This window comes from Malurus melanocephalus, unplaced genomic scaffold, assembly GCF_030028575.1.
Source record: "Malurus melanocephalus ecotype Western Australia unplaced genomic scaffold, MMel_1.1 scaffold_235, whole genome shotgun sequence".
Lineage (NCBI taxonomy): Eukaryota > Metazoa > Chordata > Aves > Passeriformes > Maluridae > Malurus > Malurus melanocephalus.
The window spans coordinates 989,897-1,017,599 of record NW_026623467.1 but is presented as its reverse complement, the minus strand read 5'-3'; the positions used below and the strand labels follow the sequence as shown (position 1 = coordinate 1,017,599).

The window sequence follows — 27,703 nt, the reverse complement described above, 5'->3', positions numbered from 1 at the left end:
CCTTAGTCACCTACCTCAGGAATGTCTGTCTTCCAAACCTCTTTCCTTGTTTTTGGGAATATGAGGTGAAACGAGGAAGAAATGCAAAGCTCTGAAGCACCTAAGCTGCAGCACTGTGCAGTGAGGCTGCTCTCTTGTCAGGAGCTAATGGCAGAAAAAAGACAGTCAAGGTCAGCAGCGAGAACCATTCCTAGAGGCTGAGCCAGGGAAGAGGGAGGTGAGTTGTGTGGGTCAAAGCCAGTGAAGCGAGACCAAAGCATGGCTTGTTTGTAGTGGAACCAGGATGTTCCCTCTTCTGCTTACAGGAACACAGAACCGTGCCTTTTCTCTGCTGTGTGAAAGGTGTAGCATTACTAACTACAGCTTTTCCATTCCTGCTGTATCATCCCTCTGTGTTCACTCCCATTTCTCTCCTCAGCATACATTTGGCTGACACTTTTCCGCAGACAGGGTTGGGGCTGAAAGTCTCTGTTGGTTAGGGCAAGGCAATACTTGTACCTGGGAATATCTGACAACCACAGCAGGCTCTAASTGGAGCCTGCCTTTGTAACGTTATTGCCTTTTATGTTTCCTGTAAGATGGTGGGAATACAGGACAGAACGCTGCTCTCCTAATTAACTTAGATTCCTTGGTCATTTCTAAAAATAATCCTGGCTCGAGTCCAGCCATCCTGCTAATAAAATAAACAAGCCTGCCAGAGCCCTACTGACTGTCAACATAGCTTGCTTTTCTGGTGTAGCCACCCCTTCCTCCTACAGCTAATCATTTACACGTCCTGGCCTCWCCACACTGTCACAGGCAACATGCAGAGCTCTGGCGTGACCTCCCCGTGTGGCCCTGAACCTTTCATCTCTGCCTGCATCAGGCAGTTGTCACCATTTCCTCCTGCTCTGCCCTTCTTCCCTTTACTGCTCGGCATCACCTCTGCTGCCACACTCAGCAGCATCCTGCAGGGCTCCTGCATGACTCATCACGGGCAAGCAGCCCCTTCCCCCACATCCTGCGGCACTCCTGCCCAGGGAGCTCGGCAGCTCCTTACGGTCTCTAAATCCACCTGGGAAAGGGGACCCCAAGCTGGGCTGCCACTAACACAGCTTTCCTGCCCCTGTCCCTTACCAGGAAAAGGCCTGAAATGGGCAAACAGCWTGATGCTTCCAGCCACCTACTGACTACAGACACTTCTCCAGAAAGCAGAGAAATAAAAACCTAAAAATAGGTCATAAAAAACCTATTCCCCTCCTGCCTGGGGTGCTCTGCAGACTTCCCTAACACCTGGCTGGACATCATTCCCCCAGGCTGTTAAAGGTGTTCAGCAGCTTAGCTTAAGGCATGCAGCACTGGCGGGGAAATTGCTTGCTGGTGGTTGGTGCTTTCCACAGCTATTGTTTGCTCTTCTCTCCCAGAAATCCCCACAAATGTGACAATTGCATGTGTTCTCTAGCTTGCCTTTGGTAGCCAGGGTAGCCTGTGTCACTGCCGAGCAGAAGTTCCTTCCCCCCATCAGGCAGTGTCAATACAACCCCTTGTATTTGTCCTTTGCACAATGAGATTCTTGTGCTGCTGACACCCTGCTGCACAATGTACCCGAATCTCCCAGAGAGGCCTCACTTAAAATAGATGTTGTGATAGTGGGCAGTACAAATCTTCATCTCTCTGGTKTCATACCACTTGTTGCACATTAAGTCAATAACATTGGTGTGTAGCTACTTCTGTATGAGAGTGCTTTTGTTGGGATGTTTCATTTGTATGTTTTTAAGTCTTACACAAGAAATAAACAAAAARATGCTTTGAAACATTAGCTGAGTGGAGCTGTGATAAAATTCTTTCAAGCAGGCTGTCTGGAGGAGTGTTGCTATTACACACAGGACTTTTRGTTAGACTTTCTGGGAAGCTTTGTCTATAAATAACAAACAACCCCACCAACCCAGCTATTTTTTACTACTGCTCAAAAGTTGTCATTTTACATGTGCATCTCAAACCTGTAAAAAGGAAAGATTGTGTGATTGTTACAGCAAAGTTGCAACCTGACACTGGGAGTAAGGGGCCTTTTTCAAAAACACTGCACTTGTTTCATTTAACAGTTAGTTAACACTGCCTATTTCTTTTCTCTCTAGTATTTGCAAGGGGAGAATTCAAAGATTTATTTCTATGGATTCAATGAATTCCCATCTGTGTAAGACTACTGCCTTGAGAGCAATGTCCATCAGGGGCTAATGTTTGAATTGGCATTTAGAAGGCACAAGCTTAGTTTTCAGAGTCTGACCAAGTGGCTTCTAACCTAGCAAATAGCTGTGTCAGTGTAAAGAGCTTTCCAGGGAATTGAGTCAAGAACATTCATATGATAGTCTACAGAGCCCTTGGTGGGAGAAAAGTAGCTCCTCCTTGTTCTCAGGTGCTTCATGCTAGAGAAGAGCTTTTGTAGCTGCCAGGAAGGTGTATTGTGATCACCAGTCAGAGAGGTGGCACACACCAGCACCACCTGCAATCCACTTTTGTTGAATAATGACCCACTTTTACAGGAAAGTTTGAGAAACCCCCACATTAGGGGGATAGATAGGATTTATCTACCCTAGTACAGGTAAGAGAGCTGCTCTCTTCCTGGATTGTTTCAGATCTTTTGGGAGGTGCTCAACAGCAGCAGTTGCATGTCAGAGTTCCTGCAATTAAGAAGAGTCACTTCTGGTGGCCTTCGGGTGAGCATGGGACATGGAAATAACTTTGGGCAAAAGATACAAGAAAGTACATGATAATGCACCATAAAGGAGGTGTGGTCAGCTCCTAAGGGAGTTATAGACATCATTTCTGGAGATATTCTTGATGCATTATGAGTGTGTACCAAGCCACATAAGTAGCAGTGATCTGTCCTGGGTATATATTTGGTAGKTTCACCTTGATCCACTTGATTTGGCCTTGCCCTTTAGTAACTGAAGACACGTTTGCTGACATGGTGTCAATTAGTAGGCTTCACAACTTTTTTGTTTTTGTTGCTCTTTAAAAACTTGTTAGTGATTACCTATGTAAAAATGACAGTGAAAGCAAGAACCCCTATAAAGTTATCACAAGCTTTCATGCTAATGGTCCTACAGTCCCTCACACAGGGACTTCACTCACTCAGATTCACCTGAGTGAATCAATGCTAGTGCTTAGACATATCATTCATGAAAATAATCTCCAGTCCTTCTCCTGTTTCCTTTTCCACGTCCCCATAATCTACTTTTAATATCACAGGAATTCTRCATTTATCTAACTACTAAAGATTAGGTCAAAGCAATGGAAGAGAGTGCCAGCTACCCTCTGGCAACAGGCAACGTACTAACCTCCATAATCTGGTAGTCGTTTTATTCTATGTAACTAGCCACAGCTTATCACTTGTCACTTACCTCTGACACCATCCCACCCTGAGGGCTAAACCGGTTCTAGTTACCCTCTAAAAACCACATGGCCATAATGGTCTTAGTTTTCAGCACAGGATCAGCAGGTGGTTTTGTGCACCCACGTGCACAAACGCAAGCACAAACCTGGCCTCAGTGATGGCATTTGGCATCTCTGTGAACCAAAGGGAACTGTCCCATGCACATATCATTGACCCACCCTAAATTTGGCAGGGTAGGTGAGGATGTGCTGCCAGGTCYTAGTCAAAGTCCTACAGCCCCATGAGTAACTATCTTTCCCTGAAATTTGCCAGGCTGTACCTTCAGGAAATAAGAAGGAATGCTGTACTTACTGTGCTATCTGCCTCACTATATAGCTTGGAATAGACTCCCCCACCCACGTGCGCAGTGCTCAATATGCTTGAGCCGTTKGTAGTGCAGACTTGTAGCTGCATTTCAGAACCACACAAAGACATAGACCTGAGTCTTCAGTCARGTGCAGGGAAGTTGGCTTTTAAGCAACTGACTGGGACTGGGGGCTAARCGCATTAGTTGGATGAGTCTGCTGAAATGAGCAGCAGTGAAGTAATTGATATTGGCACCGAGAGCCASTAAGGTTTCAGGATTAACTCTGTGATTGCAGTGAACTGCTGTTTTTACTTTGCTGTGCTAAGTCTGTTCCAAATGTCTTGAGGATTGAAGTGCACAAAATGATGCAACGTGATGAGAATCTGTTCCCAGCAGCTATAATCATCTCAATTTCTTAATCCACCTTAAGTGAGCTTTTAATGTTGAGATCCTAWGTAGAAAAGCTACCAAGACATTTATCAAACGATTCAGCAACAGTGCTAAAAATAGTCTCGGAAGGATCCATGCTCTTGMGCTTCATAATTACACTGCAATCCTCAGTACAACTCATTTAGGACTTAGGCAGCTTATGTCTTGTGCCCACACCCTGTTTTTTCACCTACAGGTACCTGCTGGAGCAGGATTTCCCAGGGATGAGGATTGGACCGGAGCCTACAACGGACTCCTTTATAGCAGTTATGCAAGGAGATGTGGAAGGAATTGTTCCTGGAAACGCGTTGGTGGTGGATCCCAAAAAACCRTTCAGGAAACTCAACGCCTTTGGCAATGCCTTTTTGAACAGGTCAGTACTCAAGAACTCATTTGTTCTGGAGAGTAAAGTTAGAACCCAAGGAGCAGCATAGCAGGTAGTGTAAAGGGGTAAGGCACTTCTTTTCCTCCCATCCACATGGCTGATGCAAAGCCAATCCRGTCCTACCAGATGCACCTAAGTCATTTACTGGAGGGCTGATAAACAAATTCAAGTAGGACAAATCTTCATTTTACTTGAACAAACAAAACAAAAATGACATCACAGCCTAAGTCCATCCTACAGGAGACTAGAGGCAAATATCATCATTACACTTGCTGTCCCCTGCTTCAGTATTTCTATCTTCTTCCATTTACAATCARCATAAGGCTCTCTCCATTCCCATGCCGTATACATAAAACCTCAGGTGCAAATTGATGGTCGCTTTAATGTGTTTCCTGTAAAAAATAGTAGCTGGGTGTTTGGACAGTGGCTCTGTGACATGAGGGCTCTAACCTTTCCATCCCCTAGACCCAGCCCAACCACACAGAGTTTTGGATTTAGGCCTTGCAGGAAGCCAGCAGCACACACCCATATCCTAGATGAGCACAAACTGTGCTGCAGAAGRCAACAAACTGACTACACCCCTCATCAACGCCTTCCCTGCTAAGGCAGTGTGGGAGACACTGGAAACATGGCAGCTGCTCAGCCAAACAGCCAGAAAAGCTGGGCTGGGCTCTGGCTCCCGTTCTGTCTTCCGAGCTTAGAGAATGACTGTCCAGAGTGTGGAGCATCTCCTACCAGTTCTGACTACACAAGTGCTGGCATAGGTTGCAGCAAGGCAGGGAAGGGACCTGCAGAGAAGCATRGGGAGAGGCTTGCTGGCAGGAGAGTGACTTAGCTGGAGTCACTGCTGTGTGGAGAGCCTCACAGTGCCTGGAAGCAGTATCCGATCACTGCACAGGACCATCATTCACATACATCAACATGATCGTGCACCAGAGAGACTTTGAAAAGTTTGTGACCAGAACATCTGCACCTGACCAACAGTTAGGTCAGGTGACTGCCCACTCCCTGCACCAGGGCAGAAAGGTGATTTGCCCTAAGAAAATAACAGGCCTCTTTCTTGGAGTGCAAAGATTGTAGATGAAGAGGACAAAATTCAGAGCAGCTCAGCTGATAGCCAAGAACAGCCACAGCTGGCAGACAGTTCACTGCRGAGACAGTACATTAGGCCAGGCATGGGGGCAAAAATGCAAACACTTCTGAACTAGCCTGATGGATGTGTCCTGAAAGGGCAATTTGCCCCTGATACAGCAAGAGAGCTCTGCATGCATTAACCCAGTTCCCTGTATCATGCTGTGCTGTTATACTTCTACTCTTCCTTCTCCTGAGGAAGGAGTCAAGCCTGTGCCTGTGAGGACAGCAGGGCAGAGTGACACAGCAGTGATTAAGCAGCAGCATAAGTCCTTCTAGCAATGCAGGGAGTRGCCACAGCAGCTAATGACATCTTTTTGTTGCTGACAGGAAGAAAGGGGGGGGTAATGATTTCTAAACTTACAGAGGAGACACACTAAGGGTATCTAGCTCAGTAGTGTGAGCAGCGCAGTGCTGAAAATGCAGATGCTAATGCCCAGCTAATTAGGAATTAAACATATGCAAGATTTGACTCAGAGAGCCAGAAGTTTAGCAGATATAAGTCCTGGTGTACCCACTGGACGAGATCAAGCAATCCACACGTCTCCAGTGGGCCTGGTTTCTTGTCTAGAGACAAGCAGAGCTGTCTCTGCCTTCCACSTATCTTCCTGCTGCTATGTATATGCCAAGGCCCTGACCTCAGCTAGGAGGCTGTGTGCAAGAAATTTGCAGAAGGGAGCTAATCTCCAGGAGCCACACCTCTCATATGAGATAAGAGTGRCCATGGGCAAAGCTGGCTTTGCCCATGGATTGGTAAAGGTAACACTTGACTGTGGGCATCAGTGGAAAGGAGTGGAGCAACATGAGGCAGTAGCATTGACATGGGCCAAGCTGGTCTTGGCTGAGAGRTGGCAGCCCACAGCACTGTGTCCTGTGGGGTGCAGAGCCTKCTGGTCTAGGAGTGATCGTYCACCCTTAGCTGGGACTCCTTCCCCAGCAGAGATTGGGATCTGTCGCTTTCTAGAAATCAAGGGAAGACTGGTACAGTCAGGATTTGGCTGGGAGACAAGCGAATTGTGCTGCTCAGCGAATCTGTGTTCTCCTTCCCTTCATCCCTGGAGATGGAGCGCCTGCCCTTAACTGGGAGATAGGGCTGCCCAGGGCTGAAAGGAGGATAGCAGGTCTGAAGAATCCTGTCTTTTGTCTGATCTCCTTGCCCCAGGTTGTTCCTGGGCACTGAGAGAAGGGCTTGTTTTCCTTTMTCCAGCTCTGCTGGCCAAACCCCAYGTCTGGGAAGATTCCAGAGAGATTAGAGGTTGCACCTTGTTATCAGGAAGACCTGTTTGGCACCAAGGGCCTGGAGCAAAATCAGGAATTTTCACCCATTACTTTGATATCACATTGACTAGGTTGCAAGAATTTCCCCTTCCCCAAAGTCTGTTTTGGGACTCTAAGGTGGAGTGAGTTCTGGTTTTGTCTTCTGAGCAAGAGGAGACATGGATAACAGGTTGCTCCTTCTGCCCTATGCTCTGTCTGTAGATGTAATGAAACTGTAGTTTGGCACCACATTCTTCCCTTCATATGGCCCCAAACAGAATTAGGTCATGCTCCCTGAGGTCCTGCAGGAAGGCAGCAGCCTTAACTTTGCCAGCAGAGCCAGAATGCACTCACTCATGCTGGCCTCTGACCTTACATATGAAATCTCCTGTGGAGTACTTTTCCTAGACAAACTGGTGGAAAATCCCCCTGCCCCATTTGATATTACAGCACAAGGAATACTCAGGGCTGTAACAATGGAGAGCAAACCTGGGCTGGCAGGACRAGGGAATAACATGACCTCCTCAGCCTTTTGTTCTGTGCTGCTGTGTCTGGCACTCAACAGGATAATCAARTCAGTCCCCCTATTTGATATGAGGTATTACACATTCAGAAATGCTCCCTGTTGCCACCTGCCAAGCTGTGTATGTGGGAAGCTGTAATAAGTGGTCTGAAATAGCTGACAGCTTAGGGGAGGAGACACTCTTTAACCCATGAGGATTCACTGTTGTTAAAATCTTGGAATCATGCAAGTAGAAGAATTGGGGTGGGGTTGTAGCAATCTGGGGGAATTCAGAGGTGCAGAGGCTTYAGCAGAACCAGAGGCTCATCAGAACACTACAGGGCCCCATCWGCCTTGGCTGCACTGAGTGGTCCTTGTGCCAACCCCCATCCTTTGTGGTTCTGCCTCCTCCCACAGTAACATGTTTTTTGTGCCTGAAAATCACACCACCCTATTAATATGCATATGTACACACATACACACTTAGAGCTGCCTGGAATGCCATCACAAAAAGGCTATCCATGAAATGCTACCAKGAGCTACAGAAGCAGATAGGCTTTTACTGTCCTTTGCTGTTACTAGCAACTGAAATAGATGAGCTGCAGCCCACAGAGCACAAGTGACTCTTCTTAGGCAGTGACTTGCATAGATAAAGAATGGGGAACAACTAGCTAAAGAGCAATTACACATAAATGGAGCTGCAGAAGGGGGAGCAGAGAATYACAAACTGAATGTGAGTTAACAGTGTGATACTGCTGTTGAAAAAACAAACATTTCACTGAGATGTATAAACAGGACTGTCACATGTAAGAGATAAGGAGCAATCCATCCTCTCTGCTCACCACTAGCAGGGCCAGGGCTGGAGTATGTCAGCTTGTGGCATCATGCCTGAAAAAATATGTGGAGCAGTTTGAGAAGACCCACAGGAAGGCTGCAAGGGTCTTCAGGGATTTAGAAATGWGCTGGAAAGGCAGCTAGAGAGAACTGGAAGAGATAGGAAAAAGGAAAAACAACCACCTAACTCTTTTCTATAGCGGAAAGACCAAGAGGAGCAGAATGACAATAGTGTCCATTGTGACAAAATGGGAAAAATAATTTTCCACATCTACTGTGTTTGTGACCTGAGGGGCATTATAGCATAGGAAATCTAGATTAACCATTAAAAAAGAGGGTTTACTGTAAAGATTATTAAGTAATGGAGTAGGCTCCCAGCAAATGGTGGTTGTTGCTGCATTGTTACGGATTTGAAGAACACTTTAGACAAATAACCTGATTGAACCTGCCTTGAGGCAGGATAGRCTAAGCAACCTCTTGAAATCTCATACTGCCTATGCTTTAGTACTTCAGTGGTGCAATAATAGCACACTTTTTTTCTGTTTAAAACCAGATTTGAAAGAGAACAAAGGTCCTACAGCATTGCTGATTTTTTTTAAACCAAGTTATTTCAGTTCACTTGAGTTCAGGGAATGCTTAAGCAAAGAAAAACAAATACCACTTCTTGTTAAAATCTAAACAGTGCATAAATGAAAACCCAAATGTTTTCATAATTCACTTTTGGGGAGCCCATATTTAAAACCTGTCATGACTGAGAYCCATGTTCCAGAGCCAGCAAACAGAGAAAAGTGCTTAGTTCTAGTCTCTTTCTTCTTGAAGTAACWGTAGCTCTAAGCTCCAGCCAAAGACTTAAGATCAGTCTGGCTTGTCCCATGCTGCCTGTGATGTTCAGCATCTCATAAGTATGTTGTGCCATTTTTTTAACACATTTCTTTTCCACACAGGTTCGTCTGTGCCCAGCTACCTAATCCTGTATTAGAAAGCATCAGCGTCATTGATACGCCAGGAATCCTTTCTGGAGAAAAGCAGAGAATTAGCAGAGGTAAGTCCCAAGTTCAGTTCTCTTCTAAATGACAGCTGTGAAAACCAAAGGAACTCTATAAGAGTTTCACTTCAAACGAGACAAGCTGTGGATAAAAGCAGTGGTAGGAACCTCTCAGAGCCACGACATGACTTTGCAAATGGAGACCAAAGGGACATTTTTAATCTCCTGCAGAGAATTGAAATATTTTCAGGGAAGGCTGCTGACAAGGCCCGCAGTACCTATGTCACAGTCCAGTATTTCCCCATGGAAGAGATTTCTATCAGAGTCAATTAATACCCATCTGCTTTGCAGGAAAAGCTTGCTTTCAGTGGCTTACTGATGATCCATAGCCAAGGCCCCCATTGTAATCARCCTGGTTTCTTGCACTGTCCAGGCTTCCTAAATCTAGTGCAGGACTGGATTGGGTTTAAGGAGYCATTGGCACCCAAGTTCCTYATTGCAGTGGGGAATCYGGAAATCCTGTGGACAYTAAATCATRAAATCCTACAGTAGTTTGRGTTTTAAGGGACCTTAAAGTTCCTCTCGTTCCAACCCCCTGCCACRGACAGGGCSTCTTTCCACTAGACCAGATTGCTCAGAGCCCCATCCARGCAGGCCTTGAACACTTCCAGAGRTGAGGCATCCAYAAGTTCTCTGGGCAACCTGTTCCAGTGTCTCACCACCCTCACAGTAAACAATTTCTTCCCAATATCCAATATARACCTACCCTTTTTCAGTTTCAAGCTATTCCCCTTTGTCCTGTCACCACGGATCCTTGTAAATAGAGCTGATGAATAGCATAGAGTCCCTCACTGAACCTCTGAGGTCACTCTCAGACTCRCCCTYTGAAGTGGGCAACATCTKTATRCTTCAAACCTGACATGTGTGGTCAYTTTCTTGCTCTGTGTAAGGTGATGGTGGCACAGCTTGCATTTCTGGAAGGTTCCTTAGGTAAAGCTGGGAGCTATGCATCATTTCATTGGAAGAAAGCCAAGAGTAGTAAACTCAGCATTCAGGTTTGAGAAAGACGAGTTCTCATGCACACTGCCTATTAACAATACACAGGCTCTACACCAGATGCTGAGGTCTTTCCCGTATTTCCATGTTCTGTCCCATAATATTTCGGATGACTCATGACTTTGCARGTTTTATGACAATTTTGCATTGAAATTTTTCTTGGAAACTATGTTTTCTCTTTTGATTAATCAGCCACCTTGCTCAGAGCCAGGTCTTGTTTGTTTTGCGGGGATTTTCCACCACAGGAATCTGAGCTAGCAAAGAAGTGTCAATAAAGCACAGCTACAGCAAGTTTAAAACTCACATTAACCTTTCTCARTGTGGGCCTCTGCACTGCTAGGGGATCAGAAATTCCAAGGTGCCCCAGCCTTCATCAGAAGGTTGAAAAATATGCTGTGCAAGCATTCCCCTCAGCAGGGAGTGTTATGGAAAATTCTATTATGTGGTATAAACATTTTTCAGTCAAAAAATGCCACTGAAAGAAAACAGATCTCCTATGCAACTATCACAGTGAAGGAAACCTGCTTAGAAAGAAAAATTTTTGTTATTAAATAAAAAAACAGAAGAAAGCATAGGTGAATCAAAATGGACCCATTTCAAACCCCTTTTCCAAATCTCCTCTGTAATTCAAATAATATATYGCAAGATTTTCCAATCTTCAGCTRTTTATAGAGCTAAAAATACCCTYCTTCAAAATACACTGCCACTTCTTGCTGCTCCTTTTGCAAAAAAATTCTCTGTCAGCTTTCCAGTGGGCCTTGATGCCCCATTCTAGAGCTTGTCAGTCTGACCTCAGTGCTGGCAAAGGTCATGGAGCTGATCATTGCCATCATGGGTCAGGCCAGGGAACACAAGTTCATGAAAGGCAGGTCCTGCTTCACCAACCTGATCTCCTATGACAAGGTGACCCGTTTCCTGGATGGGGGTAAGGCTGAGCATGTTGCCTGCCTAAACTGTAGTAAAACCTGTGACCCTTTTCCCCTTAGYATTCTTGTGGAGAAACTGGCTGCTCGTGGCTTAGATGGGTGCACTCTTACCTGAGTGCAGAGCTGGGTGGATGGCCTGTCCAAGAGTGGTGATGAAGGGAGTCAAATCCAGTTGAAAGCCAGTCACAAGTGTGTGTTCYCCAGGACCCAGCACTGGCACCAGTTATGTTTGATATCTTTATCAACAAGGGAATTAAGAGCACCTTCAGCCAGTTTACAGATGACACCAAGCTGGGCTGGARTGTTGATCTGCTGGAGGGTAAGAAGGTTCWGCAGAGGAATCTGTGGAGAGATTGGAATMGATGAGACAGATCAATGGGCTGAGRCCAGTGCTSCTGGGTTTATGRTTGGATTCAATGATCTTAAAGATCTTTTCAAACCTAAACAATTCTKTGYTTCYTGCAGCTACCCTAATAGATGGTAGCAATGCCAGAACMTGCTGATGCACAGCTGCACAGTTAGGAAAGTCACTGGTGTACTTTAASCCAAGACCACAATGCCTCTGCAAACATTTGGAAACAGCTGAGGAGGCTAAAGGGGAGTCCCAATTCTGTACATTTTTGCACGCTATACCTGTTTATAGAACTGGAGGCCTGTCTCAGAATGTAGAACAGGTTCTTCCTGGACAACTTTTCTGCCCCTCCTGCAATTAAGTGCCCTTAGGGCAGAAAATTGGCACACAGACCCTGTGACTACACTATGTGACCATTCAACCCTTTTGTCAGGAGCACCTCTCAATGGAGTACAGCCATCTCCTGCTCATCCTGCCACCCCAGGAATTTGCTCTGCTGTACCTCCAGCCAGACAAGGGGGCTATCACAACCTGTCAGCTGGTCCAATCACAACAGTTAAAAGTACAGTGTAGGTGGGATCTTCCTTGGTCACCATTTACATCCAGGACAGACTGAAACTGGTCRTGTGAGCCAGGTTAGATGACCTTGCAATAGCTACAGGAAAAGATCTTCATCTGGTTTAGCTGAACATGGCTTTGTTGAGGCTGGGACAACTCCAGCAATTTCTCTCTACAGGCAACAGGAAGAGTCAAGAGTGCTGAGGTGCTTGTGTTTAGGAASGGCTGCTGCCAGGCATTGGCCTGAGCTTATCTCAAGGTGTTTGACAGGGTGTACTCACCACCCTGCTCCCATGGGAGAGGAGTAGRAAAAAGTGGTGAGGCTGGCACCTTTGCCACCAAACTTACAAGCCAGCTGATCTCATTATCAAGTCGGTTCTGGAGGCAGATAGAGCAGTAACATGGTTTCTAGGCAAAAAGCAAGACAGGGCTAAAAACTGCTGACACAACAAAATTCTTCTGCTGCTTCTATACCTTCCTGGCCTGCTCAGATTTCACTTGGGAATGAAGCAATACCTGAGGGAGTCTTACAGAGGTTTTCCAAGAGACCCTAAASTTTCTTAACTTCTCAAAACAGGAATGCTCTTCTTACCCCCATTRCTAGTAGTAGGTTCTGAAACCCTCAGGCTGGGGTGCCTGTGATGGTCAGGGCTAGTAAAGCACCATTCTGTCATAAATTGAGGGGGAAAGTAAAGATGTAAAAGATGTGGCAGGCTTTCCCAGCCTGCCCATCCCATGAGAACTGGCAGCATTTCTAAAAATAGCAAATCCCTCTCAGTGAGAACATCACAAGTMCGTCTCTTTCCCCATTAGACATCAGGAGCATTAGCTAATCCATACAGTGTCAGCTTAGCAGAATACCATGCTGTCAAAGCTTAGCAATGAGAGCCACCTTATACCCCTGAACTTCAAAGYAATTGCTGTTCCTGTKATTGCATCTGTGTTTCAAAGGGCAGGAGCAAAGGAACAGGGTTTAAAGGATTGATTCAGGGGCCAAGTCCAGGTTCTGAAGCTTTACATTTGTCTGAAGTCATYTCTGAATTAAATTCACTGCCATGTTAAAGATGAGAGATCTGGCAGTCCCTTCCCCTTCACAGCCAGTGTGTTCACAAACACAGGGTGCTGGTKTTAGTGCTAGCAGCCGTCAGCCTCCTACAGCCAGCAGCAGGGCTTTGCAATGGCTACCAACCTTTGCTCCAAGGAATGCTGTATAATCCCAGGAAACAAAGCTCTGTGCTGGATCTCTTCCAGGACTGCATGACCATAGAGCCCCCTTTCCCTACTGAGCAGCCCATGAAGTTTCCCAGTGGAGCTGCAGGTTTAGGCCTGTCAAGCAATTGAGGCTGATTCAGTCTCATAGCTGAAGTCCACATCCCTTTGACATGCAATGACATCACCAGCACTGACACAGCAGCTGCTGCTGCTCGCTGGTAAAACGTGTTGYCAAGGAGCTGCCTGGACTGATTTGACCTACTGAGCTCCTGACTCATGCACTACTTTGTGGTGAGCACCCACGGTGTCACAGGTGYAATAGCTAGACTCCCTAGGATACACAGATGTCATTTACAGGCTTTTGGGAAATGTTTCCAGGATGTCCTGGCYTGGAGCATTCTGCCCTTCTTTGCTTCTGAATTATCCTTGCCTGGAAGACAGCCATTTCTCTTCTGATTTTTTTTTTTTTACAGACTGGGGCATGAATCTATGTCCATGTKTAAAGAACTGATGCTTGCATTGCCTTTTCCCTTGCCATGCATTTTTTTTTTTTGTTTTGTTTTGTTTTGTTTCCAGGGGAGCATGAGGCTGCAGAGATGCCCATAGGGGAGGTGTTTGTACCAAAGCAGCACGGTCTTGTCTGCTTTGACACTTCRATAATGATACAAATACCATCCACTTGCAAAGCACTGTTCTGATGTCACATAATGAGCTCAGGCCAGCCTGCTGGGAGGGAAAATGAGGCGGGGGGGTGACTGTACTGAAATAAATGAGGACAGAGGGGAGGACCACAGACCAGGTCATGCAGCACAGCAGAGCCAGGGCAGGAATAAGGAATTCATCATAATTCATCACCTTTTGCAGTCTGCTCTGCTAATGGAGCCACCTGGCAACAGGAACTCATGTGCTTCAGTGGCGGTGCCCTCCCTGGGGGCTGAGCCTTACACGCTCTGCTGCCCATCTGTCTCGACCTACATCTGTCCTGACCTGAGCAGATCCAAGTCTGACAAGTTTGTGCTGCCTTGGCCAATTGTATCTGAACCCTGTTTTGCGGTAGTACTTCCTGGATATATCCTGAACACTTACTTCATCCTCACCCTCTATATGCTGCTTCTCCCTTTCCTGCGTTAGCAGTGACCAAAAGGTCCTAGCTAGGAGATAAGAACTGGCAGTGTCATTCCCCCTTGGCTTTCTTTCCAGTATACACTATTCCAGCATTTTTTCATCTTTCCATCCAGTTCCATTCTGCTAGTTGCAGTGTAGTCTAAACATCCCATAACCAAGGRAAAAAGCCCTACCCACCAGCCTCGCCCTTCTGGGAAGACAGAATCCCCAAATGACCAGCAACTTCAGCACCAGGGACATTTAGTCACTCACCAGCCTGACAGCAAGAAGAAAAATGCTAATAGCAACAGTCTTGRGCAGTGCAGAGCTCTCAGCCTGGCTGTGTCTCAAATAGCTGTGCTTGGAAGGGAAAGGCAAACACCAAGGGAATTGATGTTCTCCCACTTCATGCAATGCTGTTTAGGGTACAGTGGCAACAAAAAATATTTTTTCTGAGGAGCTTTGTCACGTGTGCTAGCAACAGCATGATACAAACTAAAGGCATCCACCCTGAAAGCCTCTAAAAGAGAGGCATTTCAAATATTTGCTATAATGCTCCCCACTGGTGATGTTTGCTTATATTCTGTATTTCACTCTGCCTGGGAGGGTGAAAGTGCACTGGTTAGTTTTGACTTTCCAGTTCACCTCTGTTACAGCTTCTCTGCCAGCCTGCCTGATTTTATCACAGTCACAGTCTCACTAAACACATATTGTTCCACTGAAACACTTAGCTCTTTCAGGCACACTGTTCTGCACTTCCTCTTAAAAGCAATACAAAAATGAGCAGAAAACCTGCACAGTTCTCATTTTTATGTCTAGAAATACATGAAGCCAGAAACCTAAATCTTCTGACCTGAAAGCAGCATGCAAAGAAAATGTCAAGGTTATATTTGGGGTTTGAAAAAACCAAACCACTAYTTTGTTTGGTACTGAAGGGCAGAGGGACTATCTCTATGATTAGGGTTGGAAATACTGACACATTTTGCAGTTGCAGAACTAGAAGGAAAAAAAAAGTGTAAAACGTAAAAGAACAGATTAAATGGCTGCACAGATACAAAGGTCTGTGCTTTTTTTTTATTCCTATTAACATACAGTAAGCATTTGTGTTACTAAACAAGTCTGATTTTTAGAACAGCTGTGCAGCTTGTCCATTTGTTGTGCAGGGTGCACTCCAGAAATATTCTAAGTATCTAGTGCATTGAGGGAAGATMGTCATGCCATCAGCATCTCATCAATTTGCATTATTTATGCCCATCATGCATTCTTTCAGCGTCCTAAGTAACAATGGAGCAGGAATGTGTTTCCTGGTCACTGGGAGCTATCAGTTACTGGTGGCCATTTCAAGCCAGCTTTTCAAACATGGTTTCTCCTGAACTGAAAGTATGAGTACAGRAAAATTCAGTTTCTGTTTGGATACTACAGTTAAAAATCCTGTGGGAATCCCAGCTACACATCAACACTGCTATGCACTAACTTCTCTGGAAAACTTGGCCTGTATTGAGGTGCTTTCTGAGGTCTCAAAATCTGGCTAGAAACTATTTTCAGAACTGGCCCAAGTACCAGGTAGCACTCAGGCCCATCTGTCACAAGTGGCAGAGGTACGAATTTGTAGATGGGACAAGTTCTGCTGTGTGTACATAGGAGCTATAATGGCTGTAATAGGGAAACAGCTCTGGACAATGCTGTCCTCAGTTTTACTCCACCTGRTATGAATGTGCCTAGTGAGGTTTTGTTCACTTTCCAGTGACATAAAGCAAGAGCCCTGTCACACTCCCAGTGGCTTCCCCACCCTGAAGCCCTTGCAGTAAAYAACATGAAAGCAAAAGGCCACACAGTCTGCCACTCCAGGTACTGGTTAATGTAAATGTTAGCATTATTGCTAACTGAGAACAGAGGTTTGCTGTGCTTTGAGTCCTTTGACCTTTGCTTTGGAAACCTTAAAGTCTCCAAAACGTATTTAATGTTTCCATTAGTTCTTGGTACAGAGGAGGAAATGTGGAGCACTGGCAGGAGGATATAGCTCCCTGTGCCCTGAATCAGCAGCTCCAGGACAGATTATTTCTTTGAGTATAGGCACAGGCAGAAGTCATTGGCAAGCTGGGGCCTGCTCTAGGAATTAGGGATGCAACATTCAAAGAAATCGTTTCATCCCAAAGGACTTCTGTCTAGTTCCCAACATACCCACAGATATGCATTACAGGAATCTCTTTATATTCCCTTGGAAGGCAGCCACTTCCAGACAGGAGTAYGGCAGCTTTTTACAAAGGTGTTACAGGATGAGCTGCAGTGASGTGTATCCAGTACCCATCCCCTGCTTTTTATCATCCCTTCTGTCCTCTCCTTGCTGGCACTACCAGCTCCTCACCCTGAGAGAAACTTGCTCAAATCACTGTTCTTCCACCCAGTCCCAGCTGTTTCYTCTCTCATACCCTTACCCAGTACCTTTTTCTCTCTAGGACACCATTACTCTGGGTCTCATAACAGCCACCCAACCCAGTTTCCCACTCACTTTGTGTGTCCTCAAGGGAATGTGTCAACTTCCCSCTCCCTCCCCTCATTTTCTTCTTCTGACCATCGTGTGACCTTCCTTCTCATTTGCTTACAGCCATCTGTCACATTTGGGTAAACCTGCCCCTCCTGGCACATTCTCCCCCTCTAGTGTGAGCTGTCTGCTTGTTTTGCTCTGACRTAAGTCTTCTTCCCTGGACTTTGAAGGGCTTTCAGGCAGGACATTGCTGTGACCAGTTGGACTAAGCCTCAAAACCCTCTTAATTMAATTACAAAAATTTAAATCAAGTCATAGCTGGAATCAGCATTCATTTAATTTTATCTCCCAAGAGCTGTTCCCTCTCTAGTTAGTGTGCACTATGTCAGCTATCCCATCTTGTGATGTTGTCCTCAGACAATCAGAGTCAGTCTCCTACTTGACAAATAGGGACRCTGCCATAAAACTCTGCCTTTATAGAGCGGCACAGTCTGGTAAATCTTTCATCTTTTGGATAACACCAGCTGTAGAAAGACAAGAAGGAAGCTCCCAGTGACTAAAATTCAACAGGCAATAGGTGAATTGCTAAAAGCAGCAGCACAGTTTACAGCAGCAGTAGCAGCAAGCTGTGAGATATCTGGTGCAAAGCAGCAGCTTTGCAGTTTTCAGCATTTCTTGATCTGACTGTTCTCATTCAACCCTACCTGAACTCCATTACTACAGGACCTACGGCTGTAGTTCCACAAGACAGGAAAACCAGTAGTGTGCTTGCTACCAGTAAAAAATATAGCACAAACAAACAAAATAAACCTAAACCAACAACTGTTGTAGTTACATGGTGAGAAATGCTGAACCAGTGCATGCCCACTCCTTACTGGTTTAATGTTGGCTTTAAAATGTTAAGCCAGGCAGATTTTATGCTGGGTCAGGTATCATCCATCTTCCCACAGTCAGCATAAAGTCTGTATCATGCCTGATCTGAGTTGACAGAATGTAATTGCRTACCCTGCCAGATCTTGGTGTAATGCATGGTGCCAGGTATTCCAGTGGTGCACAGACAAGTATTTATTAGGTCAGCCTGCCTTATGAAGTCTAGGTGGCAGGGTGTCTGCAAGAAGATAATTTTCACTGTAGGCTGAACCCACTGACRGTCCTGCTGACTTGTCAGCTTTGTGTTAAGTCTTTTGAGTCCTTTTCATGCTGTCAAAAGGAAACCTGTCCCTTGAAAAAAATCTGATTGAATAAAATAGTTATCGTGTTCATCTTGTCCTCCCAGTACTGTATGATTTGAATTCATTTTCACGTTCACCTTATCTGGAGCTGCATCAGTGATGTTAGAGAATGTTTAAATATGCAGCATGTTTTTCAACAGGGATGCAAGTACAATAAACAGATAGGAATAACTGAACAGAAAATTCTTCCCTTTACAGTTCCGTCTGAGCATCCCTGTAATAATGGTTTTGCATTAATGCAGCTTTGGCAAGCAGATGGCTTCCCAACTGCCCTGTAAGTTCACAATAAAACTGTGCTGTTCCACGGACAGCTTCACCCATCCCTGAAACACTGCCAAATCAGMGATGGTGACTGCCTGCTTTTGTGAGAGGCCTTAGCAACACCCTACAACACAGGGAGGCGTAGAGGGGCATAACACATTTGCAGCAGAATAAGCAAGGGACACTATGAAGACTCCTAATTTGACTGTAGATGAAGATCAGTTCTTGGTCTAAGCTCACTCAGTAAAAAACTGCCGGAAGAAAAAGGCAGGCCCAGTGCATCTGTGAAATGAAGAAGGGGCAGGAGGGAAGAAACCAAAGCAAGGCTATAATGTTTAAATTTAGTTACAGAATGAGCCTTGTGCTTTCAGGTGTTGAGCACCTCCAGCTCAAGCTAGAGCCAGGCAAAATGCCCTGACTTCTCTATGCCATTGAAGAGCCCTCCAAAAAATGAAAGCTCCAAGCTAAACAATAAAATATTAATCTAAGACCTTATTTTTAACCAACTTTATTAACAGCTTGCCCTTAGCAATTTACAYTGTCATCCTGCTATCCAAATGCTTTAGTAACAATCTATTACACACTAAGGCAAGACTAAAAAGTCAACCCCATGAATCACATTTGCAGCAATTGTCTAAGCACTGTGTGAGAAAACACCACCACAGTCGGTGACTCCAAGCAGAGAGTTGTAAACAGAGGTCTGTCCCACATCATACTGTGTGTTAAGGAACAATACAACACTCAGGATAATTTTTCCCTCTTTATAGTGTTCTATCACTTCGGAACAAAATATATACACTTACACCTTATTTTTCCTGCCAAGTACCTCCATACAGGAGAATGCAGCTGTGATCAGTAGCACTGCACACACAAGATAAGTTTCTTGCTCAGCTGGGCACCAACAGGAGAGGATTCCTAAGCACCAAAGCAAGTGGGACATACAAGGGGAGGGTGCATGCTGGGCTTTTATCCCAGTATGGGATGCAGAGGAGTYCATGGTGATGTGTCAGAACAGTCAACAGCAAGTGTTACTCTCCAGGGCTTTATTCTCTCTTTAATGGAGATGTGCAGGACAGCTGTCAGGAGAATATGTCTGAACAAGCAAAGAAGCCAGGARAGAAAGTCTGCTCATCAATCTAGACATTTAATGAAGTCCACAGGGACATTCAAGACTCATTGTATGTTACTGTAGCAGCTGGGAATACACAAAGGTCTGAGCAGATATTAATTTCCTTTTCTTGCTGGGTAGAGCAACATTTATTTTTGTTAATGGGGAAAAGAGGCTCATGAAATAGATACCTTATAAGTGCTAATGTGGATGCTGGCTTGATACAGGATAAGAGACATGAGAGTTAAGCACCTAAAGATACTTTTGGACAAACCTTGAGAGCCAAGGCAGATCACAGGGCTAAAGTCAGTCTCCCTGACTGTCAAGTCCTTAGTTAATACCAAAACTACAATTACACTCCTTTTCTATACCTCCCTTCTTTTAAATAATCAGTTCCCACTTTTACTGAATCACTAAAAGGTGAGCTTAGTGTCAGGTGCAGACACTTTTCCCCAACTTAGCCCAGCCCCTGTTAATACAACAGAAGTATTACATTGACTGTTCCTCTGCTGTTAGAGGAAACCATATACGTGATCTGTTACAGGACATCACTACAGCATTGCAAGGTAGCCTRGAGGGCATGACTGTTTTCCCCTTGATTCTCCCAAGAAAAAGACTGGACAAAGTAGTCATGATTCAAACATGTGCCAGCTTGACAAGAAAACAAGTCCGTGAGATTTGACAAGATTAAATGCACAAGCACGTCCAAATAMAGTCACCCTGACTCATTGCTTCCATGATGAAAAAGCAAGCTGTGTAGCACTGCAAATGAAGAGTAAACTGTCCTGTCACACCAGATGACTTCCAGTACARCCCGAGCAGAAGTGAGCAAAAAGTCTGTGTACCTTCTGTTTAGCAAAATTTGAGGGGACATGGGAGGTCCCTGTTTGCACATTCATTGATCTGGTTGCAGAGGGGCAACTGACAGCCTGAACCCAGGCCAAGCGAAATGAGGTGTCAGCATCAGYTTTGTCCTGCTGCCACTGCCCCCAGCACAGGTTAGGAGAGCACACTGATCTTTGCAGCAGATTTGCAATTAGAGCAGTGGAGTAGAGCTCCCTGCAGCCAGAGCACCTAAGGTTGAAAAGCTGAGGTTAACAGCCAAGGTTAAAAAAGGCTGTTAATATCTGAAAGCGAACAGGACCATGTTTATTTCAGTTTTAAAGACTGACTTGTGACTGTGTTTGAGGTCAGACACATGGACTGAACAAGGTACACAGCTCTCAGAATAGTAAATTGAATGCTCAGCAGGTCTTTGTCAGAGCTAATACTAATTCTGAATTCTCTGAAGTTCTCAGCATCAAATGTAGCTGAGCAAAGAGCCAGGGCCCAATATTGCTTGCTCTTGTTAGARGAGACATTTGTGTCCTAGTGAGCAGAACACTCATAGGACAATCATTTCTTTCATTTATGATTTCTGTAGATCCCATGGAAGAGAGCAGGGCAAAGTGTCCACATCCAAGAGCACACACCTCACACGCCCCCATTCTGCCACCCCCTTTTCCTGGAGTAATTGACCAAAGCAGAACACTGCCCAGTAATAATACTTGGAAATTGTTTAAAAGTTTTCAGTGGCGAAAAGTTAATACCAATTTATCCAGCTGAAGAGAAAGTTTACACAGGCTTTTTTCCTGACACGAGAGCCAGCATTTCACTCCAGTTTGCTTAGTCATATGGAAGAAAACGCCAGTGTCAAAAGCAAGATCAGAGCTCAGCTATTCTCCCTTCTGTAGTTCCAGTCTAATGATTGGAATGCACTGGTTGCCCTCTAGGTTTTAGAGGGGACAGAAGGAAAAAAGGAAGAAAAAGAAAGGGGAGCAGGAGGAAAAAGCACTGAACTAATTATCATGCATTTATTCATGAAACCCGAGATTAAAATAGTATATTAAAGGATTTGAATGCAAATAACATTTGCTCTGTCCTGATTTTCCATAACAAAGTATAGCACTCTGGTGACTCAGATAACCCCAAACACAGCATAGGAGAGCCTGACAGAGCAGAGGGAGAGAACYAGTCTCCCACCAAGCCTTTAAAGAAGGTTAAAAAAACACCACAGAGCTGGGAAAGAAGGTAATTTTTGTTGCTGTCATTACTATTGTTTTAGGGACCTCCACAAATGCTATTTATCATGCCCTGTACTGCTTAGAGGTGGACCCAGTCAGACAATGAATCCATTATCCTTAATCCTGAGGCACGTGAAATTTGAACTCACTGTTCCTGGCCTGAGTGTGCCTCTGGTGTTCACAGCAATGCTGTCTGCTAAGCATCAAGCTCTTGGCTAAGTGAACACAAATCATTTGGCTCTGTGCAMAGGCAGCAGGTATGACAGGATGGTTTCTCTGGTAAGGAAGGTATTTGCATCCTGGGTTTTGAATTGGATGGGACARAGTTAGTCTTGCACAACTACCCAAGACCTGAGATTTATTAAGCAGTAGAGATACTCATCTCAAACCAGTCTGGGTGCAAGTACTGCAATTACCCAGCTTTCTACAGCCTTTGTAGGCTATGCTGATGGCCAGTCATTCAAAAACTAGACCTCCCTTGTTGCCACAGACAAGACTTCTGCAGCAGGTGTTAGAATACAGCAGTTGCCCCATGATATACATTTGAATGAAGATCTGGAGCACAAGTTCAAGACTTCTTTCTGTGATCTCTTAATGTGGAGAGGACAAGAGCTGCTCTTAACTGTGTGCTTTGTGGACATTTCCACAGTGCCTTACCTTATTATCAAGCTACCTGGCCTACTGCCAAAGCTGCTTCCTTGCAAGCTTACCCTCTTAGGTACAGATATAGTTTGAATACACCAAGTAGGGTTCTCTGCTCTCGTGTTTGCTACATCTGTGCTCTTCCTCCCCTCCTTGCAGGTTATGACTTTGCTGCTGTACTGGAGTGGTTTGCAGAGCGGGTTGACCGCATCATTCTCCTCTTTGATGCTCACAAGCTGGACATCTCTGATGAATTCTCTGAGGTCATCAAGGCCCTGAAGAACCACGAGGACAAGATGAGAGTTGTTCTCAACAAGGCCGACCAGATAGAGACTCAGCAGCTGATGCGGGTGTACGGTGCCCTCATGTGGTCCCTGGGAAAGATCGTCAACACTCCCGAGGTCATCAGAGTCTACATTGGCTCCTTCTGGTCCCATCCACTGCTCATCCCTGACAACCGCAAGCTGTTTGAGGCAGAGGAGCAGGACCTGTTCAGGGATATCCAGAGCCTGCCCCGCAATGCAGCCCTGAGGAAGYTGAATGATCTCATCAAGCGAGCACGGCTGGCCAAGGTAGGTGTTGGCATGGAACCCCCAAGCMTTTAGTTTGGGCTGTCTGCAGCATGCAGCCTATGGAGAAGTGGTTTTGGCCAGTTCAGCTTGCAGAGCTGGTGGATCCTACACTTTTTTCATCCCATTTAACTCAGGCCCAGCATATGAGCCCTATRCTAATACAGGAAGAAAAGAGCTCCTTTGCTTGGTGAGTCAGTCATGGCAGGCCAGAGTGAGGAAGGCAAAAGGAGGCATCACTTGAAGGGATCTGAAAAGCAGTTGCTCTGTGGTAGCAACTTGAGAATTAAGACCAATTCAGTATATCAGAATCATACACCAAGAAAATTGATAAGCACTAGGTCTTTMGCTTTAAACTTTCTTAGTCAAAAGAGATAGCTGGCTTAGATGGATGCAGAGAAAGTGTAGATTCACACAAATGATAAATAAGCCTGCAGTATCCCCAAATATTTGAAATTAACTGAAAGRAGCCCCTAAAAATACAGGAAAGAACTCCATGTCAATTGAGAAAAGATGTCAAAAAAACCCTCAAAAGCTTTCAGTGCAAGGGTCTTAATTTCCAAGAGAAAATGCTTGGTTCATTATTAAAAAAAAAAAAGCCAGCATGTTGCATAAGTTAAAAACTAGTATTCATACTAAAACATTAAACCTGCATGTTTGAACTGGAAAGGAACTGTTCCCTTGAAAGCCTTGCTCAGTGGAAGGAAAAAAAACCCCACCACTCCCTCCAGAAAGTGAATAAATGTTACTGTTTGTATGCTCAGGAGTACACCTTGTTTTCACCTTGTCTCAGCACAGCCAGAGCATACAGCTGAGTGGCGTTTAGCACTGGAATAACAATCCATAGGTCCAGCCAAACTGAGGAGCTGAGCTTGCTCTTCAAGGTGGAACAAAACTGAGTTGAGTCCTAGGCACAGATATCCTGCTGATAATTTTCTGATGTGTTATTTAACATTTGCATTCATTCCATATAATTTAATTCCCTTTAGGTCCATGCCTACATCATCAGTTCCCTAAAGAAGGAAATGCCCTCAATGTTTGGGAAAGACAATAAAAAGAAAGAGCTTGTAAACAACTTGGGAGATATTTATGCCCGGATTGAACGAGAACATCAGATCTCACCAGGAGACTTCCCTAATCTGAGAAAGATGCAGGTAAGCAGTGGCATCCTGGCAAACATCCAAGGAAAGAGCATTAGAGTAACTGCAGGGAATATAAMAGATCCATGCAGACATTGATTGTTGCCTCCCTTGGGAAAAGCCTGCTGTAATGTTGAAATGTGCCTTAAAATATGTGCAGGCTATATTTGGGCATGAGCACTTCTTACACACAGAACTCATCTGAAGCATTACAGCTTCACACTCATTTCTCATATMTTTGCCTGAATAGCACTTAACAGCRAATGATTTATTCTATTTTTCTTTATTTTTGATCCCAGGTTCCATTTGCAGATTTTTTTTCAGGCCTAAGCATTCTGTAATTTATATTAAAAGGAAAGCTTTGTCCTGAAAAGGCTCCATAAATACAGCTCTTGAGGATGTGGCATGTCTTCTACGTTGCTGTTTTTTTCTAGAAAAAGAGAAAGGAAGGTGTGAAGACTTTAGGCCCCTTTTCTATTTTAAGCAGAGAAGCAGGGTTTCTGTTCTGCAGACCTGAGACCTGGCCCAGTGTTCATGCAAGTCGAAAACTTCAAAGGTCTTGGATCAGAGCCTTGTATTGTATATTCAAGCAATGCTGGACACTGCTGCATTGCTGCGTGGCTTCAGTCCAAACAGAAACCTGTTCTGAGTTCTAGCTGTCAAGGTTGCTACTAGTTATCTATGGAAAACAGCATTTGCCTGGGTTTTTTCTTTTTGAAAAGTTATTTTTCCTAAGTTGTTGAGAATTATATCTGTGGAGTGTATCCAATAGGAGATCTCCTTCACTGCTTGTTAAAATGTGTGTTGAAAAAAACTATCTATCCAGTAGGAGTGAATAGTGTGGATTTAATGAGTAGAGGGTGAAAGATAAAGCTGTAGGTCATTTTGCAGCTAGAAGAAATTTTGCTGCAGGCYCTACTAAAAGCACTTTTAACTTTGTAAAGTTGTGAAAATTACAGAGTCTGAGCCATGCTGTAAAGACATGCTCACCTCCTACAGACATGATACTGTCTTGATGGCATCTGAAAGGTGCATTGCATGGTGATGAGCACAAAGATCTTTTGCCAGGTGGCACCTCCTTCCCGAGTGCAGRACAGGGAGGGAATGTGGAGCACTGGCTGGAGGATGTAGCAAGAGCCACACAACCCGTTTGCCTTGAATGATTCAGTCATTTTTGTAGGATTTAAGAGAGGATTTAAGTAAGAGCAAGGCCAGCCAGGGACACCCTATCCTATGCTGAAGGGCAGAGCTGTCAGAGGAAGAAATGCCAAGCTYCCCATTCCTCTGCAGTAGCAGGGATTTTAAGCCAAGCAGCMSGCGGRCATCCCAYKGTACACCATTACTCCACCATGCACRGCCATGTCACTCACCTCTTGCCRTGTTGTCCCATTTTAAGGATCAGTTGCAAGCCCAGGACTTCAGCAAGTTCCAGCCTCTGAAGAGCAAGCTGCTGGAGACGGTGGAAGACATGCTGGCCAACGACATCGCCCAGCTCATGGTGCTCGTCCGCCAGGAAGAGTCACAGCGGCCAACCCAGATGGTGAAGGGAGGAGCCTTCGAGGGCACCTTGCACGGTCCCTTCGGCCACGGCTACGGAGAAGGAGCCGGAGAAGGGATCGATGAYGCCGAGTGGGTGGTGGCCAGGGACAAGCCCATGTACGATGAGATCTTCTATACACTCTCGCCTGTCGATGGTAAAATAACTGGTGCCAATGCCAAGAAGGAAATGGTAAGGTCTAAGCTGCCCAACACYGTGCTGGGCAAGATATGGAAACTGGCTGACATCGACAAAGATGGCATGCTGGATGATGAGGAGTTTGCCTTGGCGAATCATCTCATTAAAGTCAAGTTGGAGGGTCATGAGCTGCCAAATGAGCTCCCTTCCCATCTCCTCCCTCCATCCAAAAGGAAAATAACAGAGTGAAAGGAAGGTTACAGGGGAGAGGGAAAGGGAAGGGGAAAATAAAAGAGCTAGAAAAACATGTTTACTTAAATTATACCTTTAGATGTGAGATCACGTTTGGATTTATACCTACTTTGCTGTATGAAGAACAAAATCTAAAGCAGAACAAAACAGTCCAACCCTTCATAATAATATGCAATTAACTCTACAAGTGTACTGTCCCTGCTTTCTAATGTGTAGTCTGTACGTATGAAGGTAAAGAAAGGATGTTGCAAACTAGGAGACTCTTAAGCAGGAGTAGAAGAAAACCTGAAGTGGGCTGCATTTTTTGAGAGTGGAATAGGCACTAATAGAAATCTGCTAACTGCCAGTRTCACTCCTGAGCTTTGGCTGCACCTTCTGCCTTTCAATGGGTCTTGCAAACTTCAGGAGACTGAGATCTTGATAGCAAAGAGAAACCACAAGGTCTTCAAGCTRTTGGCCAAAATAAAGAGCATTTCTTAATTAACATAAGCTCACACTAAAATACTAGATACTAAACCCCAGTTAAGAATTTTAGGAACCTTGATTCACCATTAGATGCAAACTTTTCAAAAGTTCCCCTGTCCTGAAAGAAAAATATATAAATAAAATCTTAAAGAGCTCTGAACTGGGAGCTGGAGTTCCTCATTGTTCACTGTGGGACAGGCACTCAGAGTTCCCAATCCACTACCTCCCATTCAGTCCCCRGGGGAGATTTGTTCTGCAGGCATGGCCAAGAGAGCCAACCTCCAAGGGAAGCAGAGGGAGGGGGCCCTAGAGGTGGACACCAGGTGGGTTGGAAGGGAGGAACAGCACTTCCAGGCTCACTCAACATTTCACAATCAGTGGGTAGTGTTTGCTCTTTGAACAGTGGTGGTGTCTGTGATTCCTGTGAAGTGTCGTGTTTGCTCTCATCGTGCACAGTGAAAGCTACGAGGCCCCATTCTCACTGTACACATACAAACCCCACACTGTCAGGTGGATCCATCACAAGGGCAGAGCACACAGGGGCACTGGGCAGAGCTTGCTCTGCTCTTTGCCTCCACAAACCTAGCCAAGATGTCAGCCTTCACACACTCTCCTCACCACACTGTAACACTTRATCCCTTCCAGAACTTCTACCCTGAGCCAAAAGACCTTCCCCACTTCTTTCATGCTCTGTGAAACTTTTGTTTTCAAGACCCAATTTTAGCAGAAATCCCTCAATTTCCTATTTCATTGCCTAAACACACACGTGCGCGCACACTCTTCYGGTTTTTGTTGTTGCTTTGGAGCAGTGTGTTGTTCCAATCCTGTTGTCACTTTATATAAACTGAGCTCCTACTGTGATGAAAAACCAAGATAAGTATAACTTATTTTATATCTCTTGTGTTCATATTATATAGAGAAATATATTCTGTGTATGTAGGATGTGCTTATTGCAGTACATTTATCACTTGTCTTAAAAATKAATGCATTAACCTTTTTTGTACCCTGGTCCTAAGACATTATTAAAAAAGAAAGGCCAGATCTGTCTATTTCTTTACATAGCAAAATGAAATGCAGCTAAAAAGCAAAAAAGCTAATTTCTAAGTGCACCAGAGGGAGGAGATTATCTTTATGCACATTCCCAAATGTGCGTGTACAGATCAGCCCAGCTGGACTCGGGTGTGCACTGCCGAATGACTGGTTGACATCTGCAACATCTTTCTCTTTTGGTAGTCTAATCACARCCTCCGTACTTGCCAGAGCAAGAGGAATTGTACCTGTGATTCACTTTGTTCAGTGTTAGGGAGAGGTAACAACCAAATTTCAGTAGAAAAAGGAATATATTGAAGGAGTTTCTTCCTG

The 27,703-nt window shown here is 44.8% G+C and overlaps 1 protein-coding gene across 1 annotated transcript in view; it reads left to right on the top strand.

Moving 5' to 3' along the window:
• EHD3 (EH domain containing 3) overlaps positions 1-27,380 on the top strand; it is a 30,284-nt gene extending 2,904 nt beyond the window's left edge. The window contains exons 2-6 of the mRNA XM_057374875.1: positions 4,345-4,521; positions 9,202-9,299; positions 22,401-22,813; positions 23,800-23,964; positions 25,346-27,380. Coding sequence (XP_057230858.1) covers positions 4,345-4,521; positions 9,202-9,299; positions 22,401-22,813; positions 23,800-23,964; positions 25,346-25,873 — 1,381 coding nt within the window. The 3' untranslated portion in view covers positions 25,874-27,380. The remainder of the gene's footprint in view (positions 1-4,344; positions 4,522-9,201; positions 9,300-22,400; positions 22,814-23,799; positions 23,965-25,345) is intronic.
• Positions 27,381-27,703: the final 323 nt, after the last annotated feature.